Source organism: Salminus brasiliensis, chromosome 5 (genome assembly GCF_030463535.1).
Source record: "Salminus brasiliensis chromosome 5, fSalBra1.hap2, whole genome shotgun sequence".
Lineage (NCBI taxonomy): Eukaryota > Metazoa > Chordata > Actinopteri > Characiformes > Bryconidae > Salminus > Salminus brasiliensis.
The window spans coordinates 31732960-31754764 of record NC_132882.1 but is presented as its reverse complement, the minus strand read 5'-3'; the positions used below and the strand labels follow the sequence as shown (position 1 = coordinate 31754764).

Below are 21805 nucleotides of genomic sequence, written 5' to 3'. Positions count from 1 at the left end.
CAAAACATGCGCAAGCTCCTGACGTAAGCACGTACTGCGTTCAACTAGAGCTGCGACTAACGATTATTTTAATAATCGATTAATCTGTCGATTATTTTTTTGATGAATCGGCTACATTTCCATGTCTTTATTTAAAAATAGAACATTGAATAGCAAAGCAAATAAGTGCAATAAGTACAATAATTCAATAATAATAGATTAAATGATTAATGATTCAATTAAATTAAATCTAATTTATTCATAAATTAAAAATAAAATAACATAAAATAAGTGCACTGCTAATGCAAACACTGCACTGTATTGGAGTGAGACAGGATGAATTGCCTGTAGTTTGTGTGTAGTGTCTTTATGCGACCCTTCTATTACACACACAGGCCGCACAGTTTTCAGCCAAATTTAATGTTTCTAATACTGCAAGACTTGAACAGTGGGAAATTGGGACCACGGGACCACTGTTCTTGTTCAGACCATACCCGTTTTCAACACAGCAGTGACACTCGACAGTCATCACCCTGATTCTACCCTGAAACAACATAGGTGCAGGAGCACAAGCTATGTGTTTACCTTTTAAATGATTCTATATTATCGTTTTAGTTTAGTATTATTATTATTATTACTATTATGCATTAGTACATATGAGTAAATATTTTTATTTACGTGTACTATTAACCTTAATTACATTTAATTTGTTTACTATTTTGTTTACGACCCCAACTTTTCTCCTGAACTGCACCACTGTCATTCCGGCCCACTAGCCAGTACTATGGCTAGCACCTACTTCCTTCCAGATATGTGAAGTGCCACTACATGTTGCTGTACAGTGTTACACAACATCACTGGGGAAGAATGCGAACTGTCAAGTCTGGTATGCTATCTAACAGACGCCGGCGCTGGATGACGGGGGAGAAGGAATCCAATTTTGCCGCCTTGGAAGCATGGATACAGATTGCAGTACCGGGTATCTCCAAATCACTTAAACAAGCCCAACACTTAGACAGCTGTGCCACCCAGAAGTTTATTTTCTTTGAGCACTGTTACTGAACTTTAACACCTGTTTGTCAATCAAATAAAGCAGCCAATAAGCATATATATAATTACATACATTAATGATCTTAAACAAAAGCAAGGGTCAAGGTCTGAAATATACTTGATGGTAATTGCTGATAACAGCTGGTTCTTGCAGTCAACATGTTAGATATAGGAGAATTGGACAGGAGTGAAGACCTGAGCGAGTCCAACAACGGCCAAATGGGTCAGGGTGCCTAACACCCTGCTTATGGGTCTGTGTCTTGGTGGCAGATACCAAAGGTCCACCACCTTTATAGGTTGTGTAGAAAGGGCTGTATTAATGGCATGCAGAGTACCAACAGCATACTTGTCATAGTGTCATGTCATAGGCTCACACTGCACATCACTGGGGAAAGAAAATGTACTAGTTTGTAGGCCAAAGCAGGACTCGCAAGAAATGCAAATGAATGCCAGACTTACATTTGCTCCCCTAGTTACTTGTTATGGTGGTTATTAAGACCTTTTTGAGATTTTAGAGCATCCATTTCTCTTGGCTGCATACATGCTGGCCTACACAAATAAAGGCCAGGAGTTAAATCACCAGGATGTGGATGAAGAAGTACAGAGAAAGACCACAGTCCAGATGTTATTTTTTATATTAATTTTTTTACACCTCTGATGACTAATATCAGAAGGTGACACACTGTCATTATTCCTGTCGTGAGTTCCTCTGTTCAGAGACACAGCCACCAGAAAGCTGGGGAACCAATATATAATATATATTGGGACTAATATATTGACTAATTGACTAATATATTTTTTGGGAATCATTAGCTAACTTAAAAAATAAACAGTAATTCTTTTTCCATGAACCAGTTACATTACATTTGGCAATGTGGAGGCAAATCAACCAGTGTCTTTTAGTATGGAAGGCTAGTTCTAAAACTAATCAGTAGGCAAACTCACCATGTCAGCCTTCTCATTGGCAATCTTCAGTTCCTTCTCCTTCACCTCCAGCTCTTTGCTGAGAGCAGCGACCGACTCGGAGGCTTCTTTCAGCTTCTGGAGGCCTGTATTCATACTGTTGTTGTGCAAAATAAGCTCTCAGGCAAGCGCTCCTATACATTTACTTCATTTTTCAAGAAACGGACAAGCCAGAAAATGACATAGTACAAAACTAGAGGGACCAATGGCCTAACTAGCTTGCCATGCTTAGCACTACATATATTGTTTCTATTATTTTACAGATTTTAACAATGACTATACTGTATAACTCTCTGCATTTAGGATGAACTATACTGTGAAGAAATCGCACTGCAGCTGCCATGCCAACATTCCAATGCATACCGGTTGGCCAGGGTTCGGACTTCCAAGTGCTTCTCCTTATAGATGGCCTTGTAGCCCTGGATAAAGGAGAGGTAGGACTTGGGAGTGACGTGGGTCGAGCGGCGATATCTCAGGAAGTAGTCCACACACTTCTCGGCCACGCCATCCTGGAAGGACCCCATGCACTGTACCACCTCCCTTTTGACCTGGGCGGAGCAGTCGATGTCATAGGTGGACAAGAAGTGCTCCGAGACTGTGAGAGAGAAAATAGGGAGAGAGAGAGATGAAAGGGAACAATGAGAAATGAAGAAAAGACACACTTCATCTATCTAGCAATCATGCCAAAGTCACACTTAATACCGCTAAACTGATTGCTATGACAGTTTTCATAATTGTCTTCCAATAGCCTGGCTAAATGAATGTTCCCATTTGGCCACTTCAGAGAGGAGTCTGGTGACAAATGAAAAACCATTTGCTGGTAATAAAGAATGAATCAAGAAAGCTGCCGAGTAGAGATTAATCAGTGATTGCTTAGTTACAGTTAAGGCCCTTCAAAGCTACAGCCAGAATCGTTCAGGGGCAGACTCTTGTTTTTGTTGTACTGGTTGCCACAAGCCTGATGATTTTCACATTTCGTAAAGTCAGAGACATCTACTCCGATACTGGAACTGACACTCATGTTAAAGAAGAGTCTTGCTAATCAACTAGAATCAATGCATGAACACTCCTTTTACTATCTGCGTTCATACTGCTGCTTTAAAGCACTAAATAGAGATAAGCTGGGCACTTTTTATGTAGTTAAACATAGTTTTGACAGCAGATATTTCTTCAGATTCAGCTCCAAGACATAAAACATTTAAGAGCATCACAGTAACTTTTTGAAGTGATTTGGTTCACTGAGTTGTGGGTATAAGTCACAGCATTCACACGTTCATGCATTGTACAATTTCAATCGTTGCGTAGGTGCAACATAGTATCATTTTGAAGCACATGAAACTCAAGTACTGCCTACACATCACAACTTCATTATGAATGTCGTAAAGAAGACGAAAAGTCCAACTTCATCATGATCCTCCCTATAAAAGCAAACAGTCCTACTTCATCATGATCCTGCCTATGAAAACAAACAGTCCAACTTCATTATGAATCTTACAATGAAAACTAACAGTCCAACTTCATTATTATCCTCCCAATGAAAACGAAAAGTCCAACTTCATTATTATCCTTCCAATGAAAACGAAAAGTCCAACTTCATCATGATCCTCCCTATAAAAACTTCATTATGAATCTCACAATGAAAGCTAACAGTCCAACTTCATTATGAATCTCACAATGAAAACTAACAGTCCAACTTCATTATGAATCTCCCAATAAAAACGAACAGTCCAACTTCATCATGATCCTCCCTATAAAAAAAAAAACAGTCCAACTTCATTATTATCCTCCCAATGAAAGCTAACAGCCCAACTTCATTATGAATCTTAAAATGAAAAATGAAAAGTCCAACTTTATTATGAATCTCACAATGAAAAACGAAAAGTCCAACTTCATTATGAATCTCCTAATGAAAACGAACAGCCCAACTTCATTATGAATCTCCCAATGAAAACAAACAGTCCAACTTCATTATTATCCTCCCAATGAAAGCTAACAGCCCAACTTCATTATGAATCTTGAAATGAAAAATGAAAAGTCCAACTTTATTATGCATCTCACAATGAAAAACGAAAAGTCCAACTTCATTATAAATCTTGAAATGAAAAATAAAAAGTCCAACTTCATTATGAATCTCACAATGACAACGAACAGTCCAACTTCATTATGAATCTCAAAATGAAAAATCCAACTTCATTATGAATCTTGAAATGAAAAACTAACAGTCCAGCTTCATTATGAATCTCAAAATGAAAAATGAAAAGTCGAACTTCATTATTATCCTCCCAATGAAAATGAACGGCTCAACTTCATTATGAATGTCGCTATGAAAACGAAAAGTGCAACTTCATTATGAATCTCACAATGAAAACTAACAGTCCAACTTCATTATGAATCTCACAATAAAAACAAACAGTCCAACTTCATTATGAATCTCACAATAAAAACGAACAGTCCAACTTCATTATGAATGTCGCAATGAAAACAACAGTCCAACTTCATTATGAATCTTGAAATGAAAAATGAAAAGTCCAACTTTATTATGAATTTCACAATGAAAAACGAAAAGTCCAACTTCATTATGAATTTCACAATGAAAACTAACAGTCCAACTTCATCATGATCCTCCCTATAAAAACGAAAAGTCCAACTTCATCATGATCCTCCCTATAAAAACTAACAGTCCAACTTCATTATGAATCTCCTAATGAAAACGAACAGCCCAACTTCATTATGAATCTCCCAATGAAAACAAACAGTCCAACTTCATTATTATCCTCCCAATGAAAGCTAACAGCCCAACTTCATTATGAATCTCGAAATGAAAAACGAAAAGTCCAACTTCATTATGAATCTCACAATGAAAACAAACAGCTCAACTTCATTATGAATGTCGCTATTAAAATGAACAGTCCAACTTCATTGTGAATATCATTAAGAAAAAAAGTTTTTGGATTTTTATTAAGAAATGAATCTAATAAGAAAGCATACTGCAGGCGTAATGTAAAAATGACTTGAAAACGAAAGGTCCAACTTCATTATGAATCTTGTAAAGACAAAAAATACATACTGCAGGCTCAACTTTTTTTATTATTCTGATTGAAGTTTTTTCAGATTTTGTTAAAAAAAATATGCCAGTGGTCGACACAGCCTCTTTTATTACTTATATTTCTCTGAATGCTCAGAGCTTCTTGCAACCTTTTGTCTAATACAATTGTACCCATATATGGCATTAGCTGTAAATATTTGCACTCATGTTGCTTTCAGCTGAATCTTTCAGAAGAGACTAAAGCTGGAGACCAAGTTAACATTCTCATTCATAGAAAAAATGAGCAGGTTGCTTATTTAAAATGATTAATAATCTTGCTGAGATACATTTTTTATTTAGCAAAAAACAAATACACCTGCTTTCCTCCACGTACTAAAAATACATATCTGGGCAGATAGACAGAGAGAAATGAGATTTGAGAGTTTTTAGTTTCAGTTTTTCTTCACAAACTCAGCCTAGCACTGAATAAAAAACTATTTATTTCTAAGCACACAGACAATCCAATTCAAGAAGAAACCTCTTCTGGGTCAAGACTGACATGCATCATTGTTTTGCGGTACAGAAGAATTTGTAACTTCATTTCTGAGGAACTATTGTGAAGCTGTTTAAGCTGTTTAAAACTGAGCCAACGTAAGAGGATACACCTCAGACATGTGGTTGCCACTGGTGAGCTCCCCTCAAGAGTATATCTTCAGTATCTTTAGGTAAGGATATTCCACTGCAATTCTCTTAACATTGCACTGACAGTTATGGAAGGGTAACTCACATCTGGACACATCTGGTCACAGATTTACATAATAAAAGGATCGCATGGATTAAAAGGCGAAGCGTAAACCAACATAGATGTTTTACTGTAAAAGCTGGTATCAGACCTGCGACAAGGGCGTCTTTGGGCCAGCGGCTGAACCAGTCCATGGTGCATCCTGAGATGAGGGCTGGGAACTTCAGGGCGCGGTTGCGGAACTTCTCTCCCACTGGCGAGAAGCACAGCACCACGTGCAGGTTCTGCCTCACCCTGCTCATGAAGTACTCGTGCAGGTTCTCGTTGGTGGGCGGCCGCCGTGGAAACTCTCGCTTCATGACGGGGATGAGGTCGCCGAGGATCTCGTCGATCTCGTCACGAGCAAACAAGTTGGATACCTGCAGGGAACGTGATCATTTCCTTTGTTAACATAAAAGAAAAATCACATTTACATCACAAGTCTTTTTACTGCACAAGTACTAATTCTGTCATGGGTTTTGCACTAGCGCTACAAGGCTACTGTAACTAAACAATAAAAACAAGCAAAAACGCACAAGCACTGTGCAATGCCAGAAAAATGCTCGTACACACTGTATGACATATTTTGCCATGTAAAAACTGGCAAAAGTAGAGGTAAATACATTTAAGGTGAATCATTCTTCTACATTTGAAGCAGAATTAGTGTATTGATTTGGTTTGTACAAATCTTGAGTGAAAAAAACAAGCACCATCCAAGTCTGGGCACCCAAGAGATTTGAGCTCTGAAGTAAACATGTCTTATTTATAACCATGGTTAGAAAAGGCCAGGTGATGCAAATCTAGTATTAATAGAAAGTCACATTGAAGACTACAAAAATGCCTTCAGAAAGATTTAGCAGAATCTTGATTGGCGGTGCACTGTTCTACTGCGCAAATATGACCTTCATGGAAGAGTCATCAGAAGAGAGCCTTTCCTTTTTAACAAAACATCTAAACAAACCTGACGCGATCTGGAAGCCCACTGTGAATCTCGCAATGAAAACGAAAGGTCCAACTGAGAATGTGAATGTCATAAAGAAATAACTTTTTAAAATTTTCATTGATAAATGAATCTAATAAGAAAGCATACTGCAGATGTAATGTAAATTCTGATTGTAGTTTTTTTTTGCATTTTGGTAAAAATAAATACGCCTCTATTTCTATTTATTATATTTCTCTGAATGCTCAAAGCTTCTTGCAACCTTTTGTCTAATACAATGATCCCCATATATGGCGTTAGCTGTAAAGATTTGCACTCATGTTGCTTTCAGCTGAATCTTTCAGAAGAGATTAAAGCTGGAGACCAAGTTAACATCTGGAAATGAAATTGAATTAAAGTTCAAATAAAGCTTTGGACCGCAATGAGCAAGGGGGAGTGTGGAGAAAACATAGAGTGCAGAATTTCATGAAAAGAACACTCCTCCAACTGTTAAGCATGGGTCAGTGGCACAGGGGAACTTTTCAGTGGTAGAGAGAAGAATAGGGTCCACAAAGTACCAGAAAACTGGTATGTATACTGGTATGTATACTGGTAAAAATGGAGTACTTTAAATGCCACAAGCTGAAGGTTTAGCAGCGGCGCTCACATCATCATCGAAAGTCTGTGGATAGACCTTAAAAGAGCAGTGCAGCAAGACGGCCTGAGAATCTCAGAGAACTAGATGCCGTCTGCGAGGAAGAATGGGTGACAATCTCCCAGACCAGAACTGAAAGACTCTTCTTAGCTGATACAAAACGTGTTTTGTAAGCTTTTATACTTGCCAAAGTGGGTGTTACTAAGTACTTAGACTATTTGAACATGGTAACAAGCCAAGTAAAAGGTAAACTTTTGAGTTTTATGCGAAACGTGTTACAGGAAGCTGTAAGATGCTCCAGACCAGAAAGGCCCCTGGCCCCAATGGGTATAGTAGTGAATTTTATAGAATTTTCTGATCTTTTAACAGAGCCTATGCTAAATATGTTCAAACACTCTTAATGAGGGCTTTAAGAGAAGCCAACTTTATTAATAATAAAAAAAGGGAATCGTCCAGATGACCCTGCCTCTTCACTTCTAAACTTTTATTCAAAATGCTGGCCAAACGCATGGAGGGCCTTACTTTTCATCTAAAACAGGCTTAGTCAAAGTTTCTAACTCTTCCTATATCATTAGAAAGTTGCCAAATATTGTATATATAGTGTTGAATGGCCTTCTATGACTATGTAGGGTGCCCTTTTTCTTTCTTTTGAAACTGTAAAAGATGGAAGTGCAATAATCTTGTTTAAAAATAATGGTCATCTTTTACTCACTTAGCTATTCACAGTAATAGCCTTTAGCATGTCACTGTACGTTTACAATTTGCCAACCTAATCCTTTAAACGGAGCAGGTGCGAGACAGACTCACATGAGCGATTACGAAATTACGTTTCGAAATGCTTAAACATTAGGAGCCCAAAATAGCGCAGCGAGTAATGACACTTGTCAGCAAGCAGGATCCTGCAGAATTACAACCCGAATAAGCTCATGGCTCAAACCAAGTGATACATAACACCCCTGACGCGATTACGTAGACTCCCTACTGTGTGAGAGGATACAGCGCACACCGCGAGTCTACAGAAACACAGCCGTGATCGAGGAGGGCGCCCGGCCACATCCCTGCATGACTCATCTCCTGGATCAGCTCAGTTTTCGGATCGAATCTCGGTCCAGGGAACGACTGTGCCTGCCGTTCTGTGACTCCTGCCTGCATTAAGTCTCTTAACAGAGGCTTAAGAGCTGTGGGATGAACAGGTGTCTCTGCTTTTTATTAATATTCTCGAGCAGGAGGAGCAGCAGCTCCTCCATCGGGGCCGCTCTCCTTTCTCAAGTGCTTAACTGCGTGATTAATGATATAACTACTGTGGCCCGAAGCAGCCAAGACGGCCTCCTTCTGCTCAAACGAACAGCCGTACACAAGAGCGGCTGCCTCGGAGGGGACGGCATGCTGGTTTCAGCAAAACGCAGCTGCCTGCCATGAATGCAAAGTTTAACCATTAACCACAGTTAGCAGTTATTACTAAAGAGATAGCAATTACGCCTTCCTTATAGCTCACTTAAAAACCTGGAGACATTTAGGCAGGAGTGCACATTCACAGCTTGTATCTCAGTAGAGTGGGACACTCTGGAGCCTAAGCACAAAGACCTAAAGTCACCAAGCTCAATGCTAAGGATCATCTAGAAGGGTATAAAACCTCTCAGCATTGGGCTGTAGAGCAGTGGAACTGCGTTCTCTGGAAGGATGGAGCTCCGTCAGTATACAGAGTATACTGTATACTTAAGAAGCTTAGTATTCACTGTAGTTATCATTCAGAACCAGTCCTCTGTTAAGTTAAAGCAGCATTATGGAGAATTATGGAGGTATTTCTTGCTCCTGGGCTCCCCCTACAGTTGGGAAGTGTAATTCAGGCTTTGAGCCACCCCTAAAGGACCCACTTTTCTGGACAAGCTGAGGGATACAGAAAAAAGAATGCGAACTGAGTGTTGTCCTCCCAGCTAAACCAGAGTTACACAGTGCACTTAGCAGCATGCCGAGCCCGAAGTAGCAACGATAGAGGCACTGCTCTCCCTATTATAGGTCAGAGGAGCATCAGCATGATTTTACAATTATTATGTATCATTACATTTTAAGGGTATGATTTCTGGAGGCACCCAGCATAAAAATGAATTCTAATGATATATATATATACACCTGTATAGTTGTACAGGTGTAAACACACTTCCTGCCCAGGTAATGCATTTGAACTATTTGGTAATTGTCTATGACTGTTGCACAGCGCTGTGTACTGAACAGTAATAAGATGTTAACTCTACACTGAGGGTTAAACAAACCTATAGGAACTGACACTGGCTCTTTCTTGCACAGTGGTGCATACATATTCTCAGTTACCGTTCAGTAGGATCCCATCCACCCACATGGGATACACAGTTGATCATTTCCAATGTGTGTCAACTGAAACCCGTCTGCTTCTGAGAGCAGCTGTCAAGTCCCAGCAGTAAGCCATAAAACTGGTAAAATAGTTGTCTGTTTTGTGGCTTTCTTCGTTTTTTGAAATAAAATGTCTTAAACACAAGACATGAAAAAAACCCAACTAGATTATCAAATATTTCAACACTTGATTGCGTCCCAAACTGTCAACAGTAATCACTCTTCTTCTGCTCTACGACTAATGTAATTACATGATCAAACACTCAGTACTGCGCTAAAGTCCATTTGAGACCTGAAAACGCAGAAACACACACTTAACAGAAAAACCCACAGAGGCCTCAACGACTAAATCTAATATCAGATGTGTGAGTGGTTTGGTTTTGGAGCAGTTCTTTCTGTTTCCCACCATCCAAATCATCCCAAACACATTCAATGATGCTGAGGGCTGGACTATGTTCGCTTTTCTCATTATGAGCTTCTCAATCAGCTCCACTCCACTCCAAAATACATCCAAAGGTGTCAAAAGTATAGAATAAGTACATTATTCAGGTAGTACTGTACAGTAAATGTACTGGTTTAAAAATTACTTAAAGTATGAAAGTAAAAGTAATGGAAGGAAATCAATGGCCAAAGGCTTAGGCCGAGCTACAGGGGCCTATAGTGCACTACCCCACCTCCCCAAAAACAATTTTTTCTAAAATGATGATTCAAATGTTAATGTTGAAAAATGTTGGGCTGCACTAGACTGCCTGTTTCAGCTGCAGATCTGCCCATTGAAAATGAATGCTTTTCAGTGATATCAGATCTATTAAAGGAGCGTTTCTGTGTATCGGTGCAAAAAGTCAAACTTCAGAGGCGTGTGATCAATAAGCTTCACTGGAATGTAAATGTGGGGCTTAGTCAGGACAGTTCACTCCAGTTTTCTTGAGGCTCTGCCACAGACGTCTTCATACTAGACTACATACGTCTGCTGTCTGCTTGCTGGAGTGTGACGTCACTTGTGCAGGTGCGATGGATCGCTCACAAACCAACAGGGTGTCAGAATGGATGAATGGTAGGTTTACAGATGGCGTGATTTATCTGGATAGGGTTTTTTTTTTACGAGGCTAGTAGCAAGGCTAATGTAAGGAGTAGAAAGTACAGATAATTGTGTGTAAATGTAAGCAGTAGAAGTAAAAAAACGGCTGAAAAATAGTAAAAGTAAAGTTTTGGGGCTGATCAAGTCCCAAAAAGTGTCCCTGCGGCCACAGTCCACGAGCTAGCCCTCTTTATCCAAAGCCACTACACAGCTTTCTCTGCAGCATCTGTAATAGAGTGAGCGGCCAGCAAACCCCAGACAGCCCACTTGACGGACACAGATTACATGAAACATAAACATAGCTAGCCAGCTTATACCACAAGCCTAGCTAACATTAGCCTTGGACTAATACTAATATAGCTATATAATTCAGGAAAATAAAAAATCCCCCCAGAAAGAAAACACACCAGATTATTTCCTGCCCAAATTAGCAACCTTAGAGTCACCCTTCACTTGTACACCTTCAGGTTTTCACCTCTTGCATTATCCAATCTTTACTTCTGTCTTTCTGTCTACAGCAGTGCAGGCTGCTGTAGGTACCTGCTGCTCTTGTGAACCTAGATCGCTAACTTTCGGCAAGCTAGTGGAGAATCCGCACACGTGCAAATGATCAGGGATGGTCAGATCACATGATCAGGAAGACAGGTTGGTAACCAGGCAGGTATCATTCAGTCTAAATGAAATGGTGGTCTTCCAGACTATGCACAGTTATTAGAGGCCTCCTTATCTCTGCATCATTAAATCTATATCTTTTTTAGAAACTTTCAGAAACTTGTTTTTTTTTTTTTTTACTTCTTTTGTCTTTGATTTCTCCTCCTTTCTGCAAGTGGATTTTAATGCTAATCAGGAATAGCTCCTAAAAAGGAACTTGAACTTAATGGATGTTTTGACTGGAAATTTAATAAATGAAAAGTGCTCTCTGACTTTAGCACAGTACTGTTAGCTATGTCATTTACTGCACTCTGAATCAACTGGGTTGAATTCTGACCAGAAGTTTTTTTTCTGTGCAAATCATATCAAGACAATCATTTTTTTAACTTAAAAAAAAAACAAAACAATGAAAACCAAATTACACTTCTATTACTGCAGGTGCTAACTATGATCTTACGGTTAAACCAGACCGGAATATCTTTTGTAACTGTTCATTTTCTGCCTAGAACTCACTCTGAGAGCTCTTACAGCTAACGACTTCAACATTTGCATCTTTCCATTTCTTCTTTTCCTTCTATTCAGGCTGACCCTGTTAGGATCAGGACTGTGGGCTCTTGCAGAGGAGTTTTTTTCCCCTCCATTACTGCTGAAAGCTAGCCTCAAAACTAGCCTTGTTATTCTTTTCTATGGCTTCTTTTTTTGCGCCATTAAAGCCTGCCTGAGCCTTGCTGAAAGGACCTTTGCCTGGCTTTATAGAGCTCATTCTTGTGCCCGATGTGGTGCAAATGTCTCTGCTCACGTCAGTTCAGTCGGTAATAAAGTCTATTCTGTCTCCATTAAAGCCAGCCAGCATCTGCGTTCACACTTTCCCTCCTCACACACACTGCTACATATGCTTCATGGAACATAATCTAGACTCTCGAGCGCAAAACTGGTGGGAATATATCGGCATTTCCTTCACTGATAAAAAAACAATCCTGCAAAAACAAATCTGTAAGAAGTTATAAGTCATAAAGTTGTCAGTAAAAAATCTGAAACAGCAAGCAAGCAGTAAATGTGTGTGTTGGTTTGTGAGTGTGTGAGTTGCTTATGTATAATGCTTATAGAAACGATACATTGCTTATATAAAATCTCACTACTGTGCTGGAAGATCCTTCAGTTTCTTTTACTGTGAATTATCTACAATATAATTGTTGGTACCCCTCGGTTAATGAAAGAAAAACCCACAATGGCCACAGAAATAACTTGAATCTGAGTCCAGATTGAGTCCAGGGAGGTTGGCTACAGTCCCATGGATCTTAAATGTCTGAATAATATGTGCAACTGTAGTCACAGGAACATCAAGCTGCTTGGAGATGATAACATGCTTGTCTATAATTTTCTTTCTAATCTCCTGAGACAACTCTTTCCTTCACTTCCTCTCAGCCATGTTAAGTGTGGTACACACCATGTCACCAAACAGCACAGTGACTACCTGTAGCCCTAAATATAGACCCACTGACTGATTACAAGATCACACCTGTGATGCTAATTAGTGGACACACAAATAATTCTGTTGAAGCATGGTTCAAAATCAATGTCGGATTTTCATTTGTTCATTTTCATAGAATTTTTATTTATTTATTTTATTATTACTTTTGTATTCAAGTTATTTCTGTGACCATTGTGCCCTTTGATTTTTGAAGAAACATTGGAAGAGCTGGACCCTACGAGTTGTACTTACACATAATGCAGGACTCCTCATGCCCTGACCAGCATAAAAACCATCAGTGTGTTGGTGTGTATACCGTATGTGTGTGTAGGCCTGCAAGCGGTAGGGTTTCCAGACCAACCTTAGTAGAGGGTCTACAGCAGATCTACAGCTATGGGTTTCTCAAGCCCAGAAACGCCACTGCCTGTACACTAGTGTCTCTGAAAAGGAGCAGGGTTAGAACAGGGTGCTGACCTCTCCGGACGAGAGGACGTTGTTCATGTACTCCAGGAAGGACTCTTCCTTGATCTCGTTGTCAGTAAAGATGAAGCTGACGCCTTTGCCCAGCTGGCCAGCTGTCCTGTACAAGCCCTTGAGGTCCTCCATCAGGTTAGCGGTGTTGTATGATCTAGAACGAGAGGGACAAATAGAAGGGTATACAATACAACAGTCAATGGTGTTTTTAAAATCTGATATTTTTTGGCTTAATACTACAAACAATTGTCGCATACATGCCTTTGTCCAACGATAGTAAATTTATGCCAACAAATCAAGCTTTTGCTGTACCCACCACGTCCCATACTCCCCTAAGAGGTTGTGAATTTCGTCTAACTGTACCTGTAACTCCACCTCAACCGACAGTTAAACAGTGAGGAATTTCCCCGCTATTTTAAAGTCCAGCACTCTTTGCATTTTCTGCCAAAGTCCTTGGCTGGTTTGCATGCTAGACAGCCAGAGTTTAAGTGGCCTGGCCTGCAAGCAAAGCGAATGCTAGCAATACAACTAGCTCCACTGCCCTTAAATGAACTAAGCTAAATGCTACCACTTCAGCAGTTGTGGCAGCTCAGCGTTAGTTCAGCTGGACAGGTATTTGTAAGGTGTTGCTAATGTGTTTCATGGTAGTTGCTATGGTACTTCAGGTGGTTGAACAGGTGTTCAAGGTGATTGCTAGGGTGGTTACTATGGTACCTTCGATGGCTGCTATAGTACTTCAGGTGGTTGATAGTGTTATCCAGGTGGTTGCTATGGTACGCCAGGTGGTTAAATATGTGTTCAATGCGATTGCTGTGGTGGTTGCTCTTGTATTTCAGGTGGTTGCTTAGGTGAACCATGAACACCTTTATATGTAACCACCTATTCAAAGATGGAAGAATGAACTTCCAGGTAGTTGCTATGTGGTCACTAGGGTGAAAACGTTTCAGGTGGTCGCTATGGTGCTGCTAATTGGGGGCATAAGGTGTTTGCTATGGTGGTTTCTCTGGTACTTCAGATGGTTACTATAGTACTTCAGGTGGTTGCGAAGGGGTGCTAAGGGGAATGCTATGGTACGTCAGACTGGCCTGCAAGCAAAGTGAATGCTAGCAATACAACTAGCTCCACTGCCCTTAAATGAACTAAGCTAACTGCAAGCTAACTGCCACCACTTCAGCAGTTGTGGCGGCTCAGCGTTAGTTTAGCTGGACAGGTTATCGTATTTTTAACTGGAGGGCAGGTTAGAATAGGTCAGATTACTAATGCTTGCCAAGTCAGACACATTTCACTTGTCCAGTCGGAAACACCGACAAACTGGCAACTTTCAAGTTTCAATTGTCACAAAACTCATTTTGGAGCGTTTCTATTGGTCAATTTTATGACAAAATGTAAAAAAAAATGAAAACATGGAGGCAAAATTGAAGATACAAGGTTTTTAGGCATAGCAGCGATGATATTGCATGTATGATAAAGAAAATGGGAGCAAGACTGATTATGTGTGTGTGTGTGTGTGTGTGTGTGTGTGTGTGTGTGTGTGTGTGTGTGTGAAAGAGCATGTGTCGTTTTGGAACAAGGTGTGAAAAGACGACGTGAGATCCGAGAGTCGTGAGCAGCCTGTGTTTTGGAGAGAACAATCTGCAAGCCGTCTGTTTTCTCCAGAGAGCTACACACACACACACACATACACACACACACACACTCTTTCTCTCTCTCACTCGGTCTCATTACAACAGGAACACTGGCCTCATTCATATTAATATGGACCCAAAAAACTTAAAGCCAAAGAAATAAATACTTTGTAAACATAATGTACACGGCTGAAAACTTCCCCGCCGTCACAGCAATGCGCTCAGAGGAACCCCACTCACAGTCTATGGCCCAGCTGTCCCAGCGCCAACAAGAAGATCTGCCAAAGCCCCGACCGAAGACCGGCCCAATCTACGGAGCCCCGAGCCGCAGATGGAACCCAGCTAAATATTGCTCCAGCGTTAGCGGTTCTAAAACATCCCCGCTTTCCGCCGCAGTCCTGAGGCCAGTCTGCATTATTAATTGCACTTGGAGACGAGGTCTGGAATCGGAAGCGTCCCGATACGTTGTGCGGCTCAGGCGTCACGCTGGTACAATAGCTTAGGTGGTTTCTGCTATGTGGTCACTAAGTCCACTAAGTAGTTGTTATGATATTCCTGGGGGCTGCTAGGGTGGTTTTTAAGCTGAATGCTATGGTACTTCAGGTGGTTGAACCAGTGTCCAAGGTGATCACGAGGGTGGTTACTATGGTATCTCTGATAATTGTTATAGTACTCCAGGTGGTTGATAAGGTTCTCCAGGTGGTTGCAGGTGGTTGATAAAGTTCTCCAGGTGGTTGCTCTGGTATTTCAGGTGTTTGATAAGGTGTTGCTTTTTGGTTGCATTAGTGTTGCAAAGGTGTTTCCTGGTGGTTCCTAAGGTAAATCTCCTTTACATATGATCACCTATTCAAAGATGGAAGAATGAACTTCCAGGTAGTTGCTATGAGGTCACTAGGGTGAAACTTTTTTTTTCCTAAGTGGTTGTTATGATATTCCTGTGGGCTGCTAGGGTGGATGTTAAGCTGAATGCTATGGTACTTCAGGTGGTTGAACCAGTGTCCAAGGTGATCGCTAGGGTGGTTACTATGGTACCTCTGATGATTGTTATAGTACTCCATGTGGTTGATAAGGTTCTCCAGGTGGTTGATAAGGTTCTCCAGGTGGTTGCTCTGGTATTTCAGGTGTTTGATAAGGTGTTGCTTATTGGTTGCATTAGTGTTGCAAATGTGCTTCCTGGTGGTTCCTAAGGTAAATCTCCTTTACATATGATCACCTATTCAAAGATGGAAGAATGAACTTCCAGGTAGTTGCTATGAGGTCACTAGTGTGAAACTTTTTGTTTTTCCTAAGTGGTTTTTATGATTTTCCTGGTGACTCCTAGGGTGCTTGTTAAGGTGTTGCTAATGTGTTTCATGGTGGTTGCTAAGCTGAATGCTATGGTACTTCAGGTGGTTGAACAGGTGTTCAAGGTGATCGCTACGGTGGTTACTATGGTGTTGCTAATTGGGTGATTTGGTGTAGGGGAAACCAATTAACTGCTGTGCGGTTCTTAGACGCAAATATATTTAATTGCACAGCCTTGCAAAGGATCCCGACATTGCTAAAAGATCTTTGAGGATTTCAGGATGAACTGCTTTCATAATAGAGGTCATTTACAATGATCAGTCTTAAAGTCACAGTAACAAAACCAGCCTGTCTAACTGTAGGAGGTAAATAGCTTGCATGGTCCCAGCTGCAACATCTGATATGAATCATGAATCATTTCATATCAGAACATTTGATTGACACAACAGAAAAGATAAAAGGTGCTAAATTATCAGATTGGTGTACATGAAAGGGTTTTAAAACCTATTGATCTGTGATATCCACAGAGACAAACCAAAGAAATATCAATCTTTCAAACATTTTAAGAAAACAAATACAAAAAGGAATAATTAAGGATGTTGGAGGGTAGTGAAATGGGACGACTGCCTCACCGTGTCAGAGTGATCTGGAAGGTTTTGTATCCAGCAATGAAAGATGCCAGCCTTGTCAAACTCTGTTTGCCTGAGCCCCCCACACCAACCAGGAGAGCATTCCCACGAGGAGTCCGGATTATACGAGACAACTGTGTAGAGAGAGCGAGAGTGAAAAACAGACAAACAAGGACAAACTTTGTGTGCAAAAGTTTCAAAGAAGATCCTGAGGGTGATTCCTGGTATAGGGCAGCAGGCCTGGATCTAGCTTTCGGCAGCCTGAAGGAGCCTCAAACTGGAGTGCATTTAAGCAGCTCTAACTTTTTCTAAAAGCATAACTGTCATTTGACAAAAGAGTTCTGACACTTAAAGATGAATTGTTACATCCTTCAAAAAGAAAAGAAAGAAGCTAGATCCACAGAACCATACTAACACTCCTACATACTTGGAGCTTTCAGCTAATATCTTGAACCATGGCACGAGCCCCAAGCCAAACTCAGATCCACAGAAATTCGGGAAACTATTTACGGTGGAACCCTGAACTGTACTATGACCTACCTACTGAAGGTAGAGCCCCAAACCATACCAACACCCCTAGAAACGTGGAGCTGGAGCCCCGAAACCTTGACCACTAGATGTTTGAAGCTGGATCCCCAGAACCATACACACCCGCAGCTGGAACCCAAGATCTATACAATGACTCGAAACCTGGAGCTGGATATAAAGGTAGGCATGGAGATCGATGTTTTTGGGGAGGCTCAACTATTACTTTACCTTGACTAGGTGGATCATGGCATCTGTAAAGAAGACTAAGTCCATGCCAGCTCCTCGGATGCTCTCATTGTAGAGTCCCAGGAACATGTTCAGCCTATCCCTCAGGCTGGGGAATGAGGCGATAGGCTCGTACACTTTGGGCATGTCAAAGTCACTTTCTTCAGGCTCCTCTCCTGCTCACACAGGCATGAGAATGAATAAAGGCCTGATTAAGTCATCTAGGCATGAGTAAAAGCCCAAAGCTTCTAGCAAACTGTTGAAAGTGAAAAGTCTCTAGATTTGACAACAGAAATGAACGGTACCTGTGGCCTCAGGTGGGTCCTGGAGAAAGTCCACAAAGTAAGCGTCCACTTCTGGCTCCACTGCAGCCCTGTTTTCCTCGCCCAGCTCCTCGTTCACCAGGTTGGCCAGCGTGCAGTCAAACCACGCCACGTCTTCTGGGCTTGTGAAGCGGTCCGCAATCACTCGCTTACACTCATGCTTCCACAAACGCAGCAGAACCTGCAGGACAAAGATATTTTCTATGGTGGGCCTGATCATTCAAACTCAGATGTGCAGTTTACAAAATAAAATGATTTGAATTTCATACAATATAATCAATTCATTTTTCACACTTCAAAGACTTAATAATCCATTCAGACTCACCCTCCAGAGACTTAAGACTTAACTCAGACTCACCCTCCAGGGACTCAAGACTCAATTCAGACTCACCCTCCAAGGACCCCAGACTCAATTCAGACTCCCACTCCAGGGACATAAGACTTAACTCAGACTCTTAACACTCCAGAGACACAAAATTCGATTCAGACTCACACTTTGAAGCCTTAAGGCTTGACTCATCACTCCTGGGACACAAGACTCACAAATCAGACTCACAGACTCAAAGGACTCAAGATTCTGTTTGGACTCACACTTCAGAATCTTAATACTCAATTCAGACTTACGCTTCGGAGACTCAAGATTCTATTTGGACTCACACTTCAGTATCTTAATACTCAATTCAGACTCATGCTTTAGAGACTCAAGATTTAACTCAGACTTACACTCCAGAGAGACAAGATCCGATTCAGAGTCACGCTTCAGAGACTCGAGATTTAACTCAGACTCACACTCCCGAGAGACAAGATCCGATTCAGACTCATGCTTCAGAGAATCAAGATTTAACTCAGACTCACACTCCACGGACACAAAGGCTCGATTCAGACTCACCCTCCAGGGATACAAGACTTAACACAGACTCACACTTCAGAGAGACAAGATTCGATTCAGACTCACACTTCCAAGACTTGAGGCTTGACTCATACTCACTCCAGAGACACAAGACTTCAATTCAGACTCACATGCTACAGACCTCCACTCTCACTACAGGGACTCAAGATTCAACTCAGACTCAGAGACTTAAGACTCGACTTCAAACTCTAACTCTAGAGTCTTAAGATTGATTTGGACTTTCACATAAGATACAAGACCTGACTCAGACTCAGAAACTTAAGACTCGACTTCAAACTCTAACTCTAGAGTCTTAAGATTGATTTGGACTTTCACATAAGATACAAGACCTGACTCAGACTCAGAAACTTAAGACTCGACTTCAAACTCTAACTCTAGAGTCTTAAGATTGATTTGGACTCTAACATAAGATACAAGACCTGACTCAGACTCAGCACCACTTAAGATTCAACGCAGACTCGCTGCCCAGACACTCAAGACTGGACTTAAGATTCGCACCCTATAGTCTTGAGAGTGACTTGGACTCGCAACCCTGAGATTCAAGACTTGACTCAGACTTCGAGATTTCGAAATTTGACTCAGACTTGTTACAATGTACACAACTGAAATCAGATTTTAAAAATCTGATAATATTTTATTCATTAATTGTGTTCGTTAAGGTTTTTTTTTTTATCAGCATCTGCCATACGCTCCCACAGGATCTTGCTCTTTCTGCACTTACCTTGGGTGTGTCAATCACGTCGGCGCTCACATTGAGCATTCCCTGCCAGATGCGAGAGAGGTCACGCAGGTTGAAGATGTAATGGAAGTTGGCTGGTGTGGGCAGCATCTTGACCTTGGTCATCTGCCAGAGGCGGCGAGTCAGAGGGACCAGCTGGGCCACCGCCTTTCGCACATGCTCCGCGAAGCCGCGCTGCGGGCAGTAGTGACCTGTACCTATTACTCCTGTTTAAAGAACAGAGAACCAGGGCATCAGGAAAAAAGTAATAGAGAGAGTAACGGAAGGAACAGAGAGCGGTAGCAGAGTAGGTGGCGGGAAATGGTGGAGATGAAAGGAAGGTGAGGAGAGATGAGATGAGAAGCGAAAGCATAAAGGTGAAAGAAAAACAGCAGAGAGGGACAGAGATGAAAGAAATGAAGGGAAGATGTGGGAGTGAAAAGTGCGAGGGGGGGGGCGAGAGAGAGGGTGAGCGAGAATACTATAACGACCTCATCAGCAGATGCATTTATTGATAGAATTTAGGAACGTTGAAGACGACCCGTGCCGCTGCGTTCTGGATAAGTTGCAGGGGCCTGATGGTGCGCAGAGGGAGACCAGCCGGAAGAGAGTATAAATACCTCCCTAGGTTCCTCTTCAGCACTGTGTCCAAATTACTAGCAGCCAGAAATTTATTAATCCTAATTATTTTAGAATTATGTATTTAACATACAATTTTTAATAAACAAAAACATACTTCAGGGGTGTCACACCGAAGGACAATACAATGTAACAGTTTCAGTAGATCAATAATCGAACAATTCTGGGAGCTTCAGTAACAATGGTTTGAATGGGAAGTTTGCCTGACGTAAGACGTGAAGACTCTCACTTCCACCCACACCATAGAGCCTTGAGACTGACTTGGACTCTCACTGCAGAGACAAGACCTGACTCAGACTTGCATCACAGGCACTTAAGATTCAACTCAGACTCTCCTCATCCCTGACACTCAAGATATAACATAGACTTGCTCTGCAGAGACTCAAGAGTCGACTCTGACTCGCTGCCCGGACACTGCCAAGCTAACAGCAAGGCAGGTCCATGTAAAACACATAGACATACCAGTTTAACCATTTACTGCAATGATGGCAATACTACAAGATATTCATTTGTGTCTCGTGTGACAGTAAAAATGCCCTGTCACATTAACAACCCATTTGTAGATGAATGCCCCACCAGTTCGTTTTATCCCATTAGATGATAATGGCTCATATAAAATCCTCTTCAGTCATTTAAACATTTCCTACCTAATGTCACTGAACCACTGCTTAGCATAATTTACTCTCTGTGCGTTGGTTATATATAGATTTATACCCAACTCACAAAAACTAGCAATCATTAAACCCATCATCTAAAATCCCAGGGTTTATCACCAATATTACCAAAATTTCTCAGTCTGGATTTAGACCCAATCACAGCACTAAAACAACATTAATTTTTCTTGGTCACTCAACAGGGGCTGCTTTACAATTCTTGCTAAATCCTAATTGACTGACAATCACATGTTTATTTAAATAACGGATCATCTGATCGTGCAAAAGTGGAACACGGTGTTCCGCAAGGGTCAGTGTTTGGTCCAGTCCTGTTCATTTACAATTACATTGACAGCATTTAGCTGACGCTCTTATCCAGAGCGACTTACAGGGTTACTCATATTACAGAGAAGGGTCAGTGTAGTGTTAGGAGTCTTGTCCTAAGGACTCTTATTGGTGTAGCACAGCACAGCCACCCAGACCGAGAATCGAACCACAGTCTCCCACATGGTGTGATAGCTCACTGGCAGTGGTGTTACGCGTTGCGCCACATCAACCACTAATGCGCTCTCTACTGCCACAATGTAGAGATATTTGTAAGCACGGAATTAACTTCCACTGCTATACTGACGAGGCTCAGGTTTCTATACATCAGCTAAACAATATGATGAGCACTATCTCAATCTGTGAGCAGTGGTGGCTCAGCGATTAGAGCGCCAGGATATTGATAACAGGGTTGTGGGTTCGAATCCCGGGCTTGGCAAGCTGTTACTGTTGGGTCCTTGAGCAAGGCCCTTTACCCTCTCTGCTCCCTGGGTGCTGGAGTTGGCTGCCCACTGCTCTGGGTGTGTGTGTACT

At 41.3% G+C, this 21805-nt stretch overlaps 1 protein-coding gene across 1 annotated transcript in view; it reads right to left on the bottom strand.

Annotated features, from left to right (window-relative positions):
- Positions 1-21805, bottom strand: part of dnah5 (dynein, axonemal, heavy chain 5) — a 143052-nt gene that overhangs the window by 33546 nt on the left and 87701 nt on the right. Inside the window, exons 50-57 of the mRNA XM_072680201.1 lie at positions 19659-19882; positions 18010-18208; positions 17708-17880; positions 16955-17085; positions 13414-13567; positions 5911-6178; positions 2356-2587; positions 1975-2089 (exon numbers count right to left, since the gene is read on the bottom strand). Coding sequence (XP_072536302.1) covers positions 1975-2089; positions 2356-2587; positions 5911-6178; positions 13414-13567; positions 16955-17085; positions 17708-17880; positions 18010-18208; positions 19659-19882 — 1496 coding nt within the window. The remainder of the gene's footprint in view (positions 1-1974; positions 2090-2355; positions 2588-5910; positions 6179-13413; positions 13568-16954; positions 17086-17707; positions 17881-18009; positions 18209-19658; positions 19883-21805) is intronic.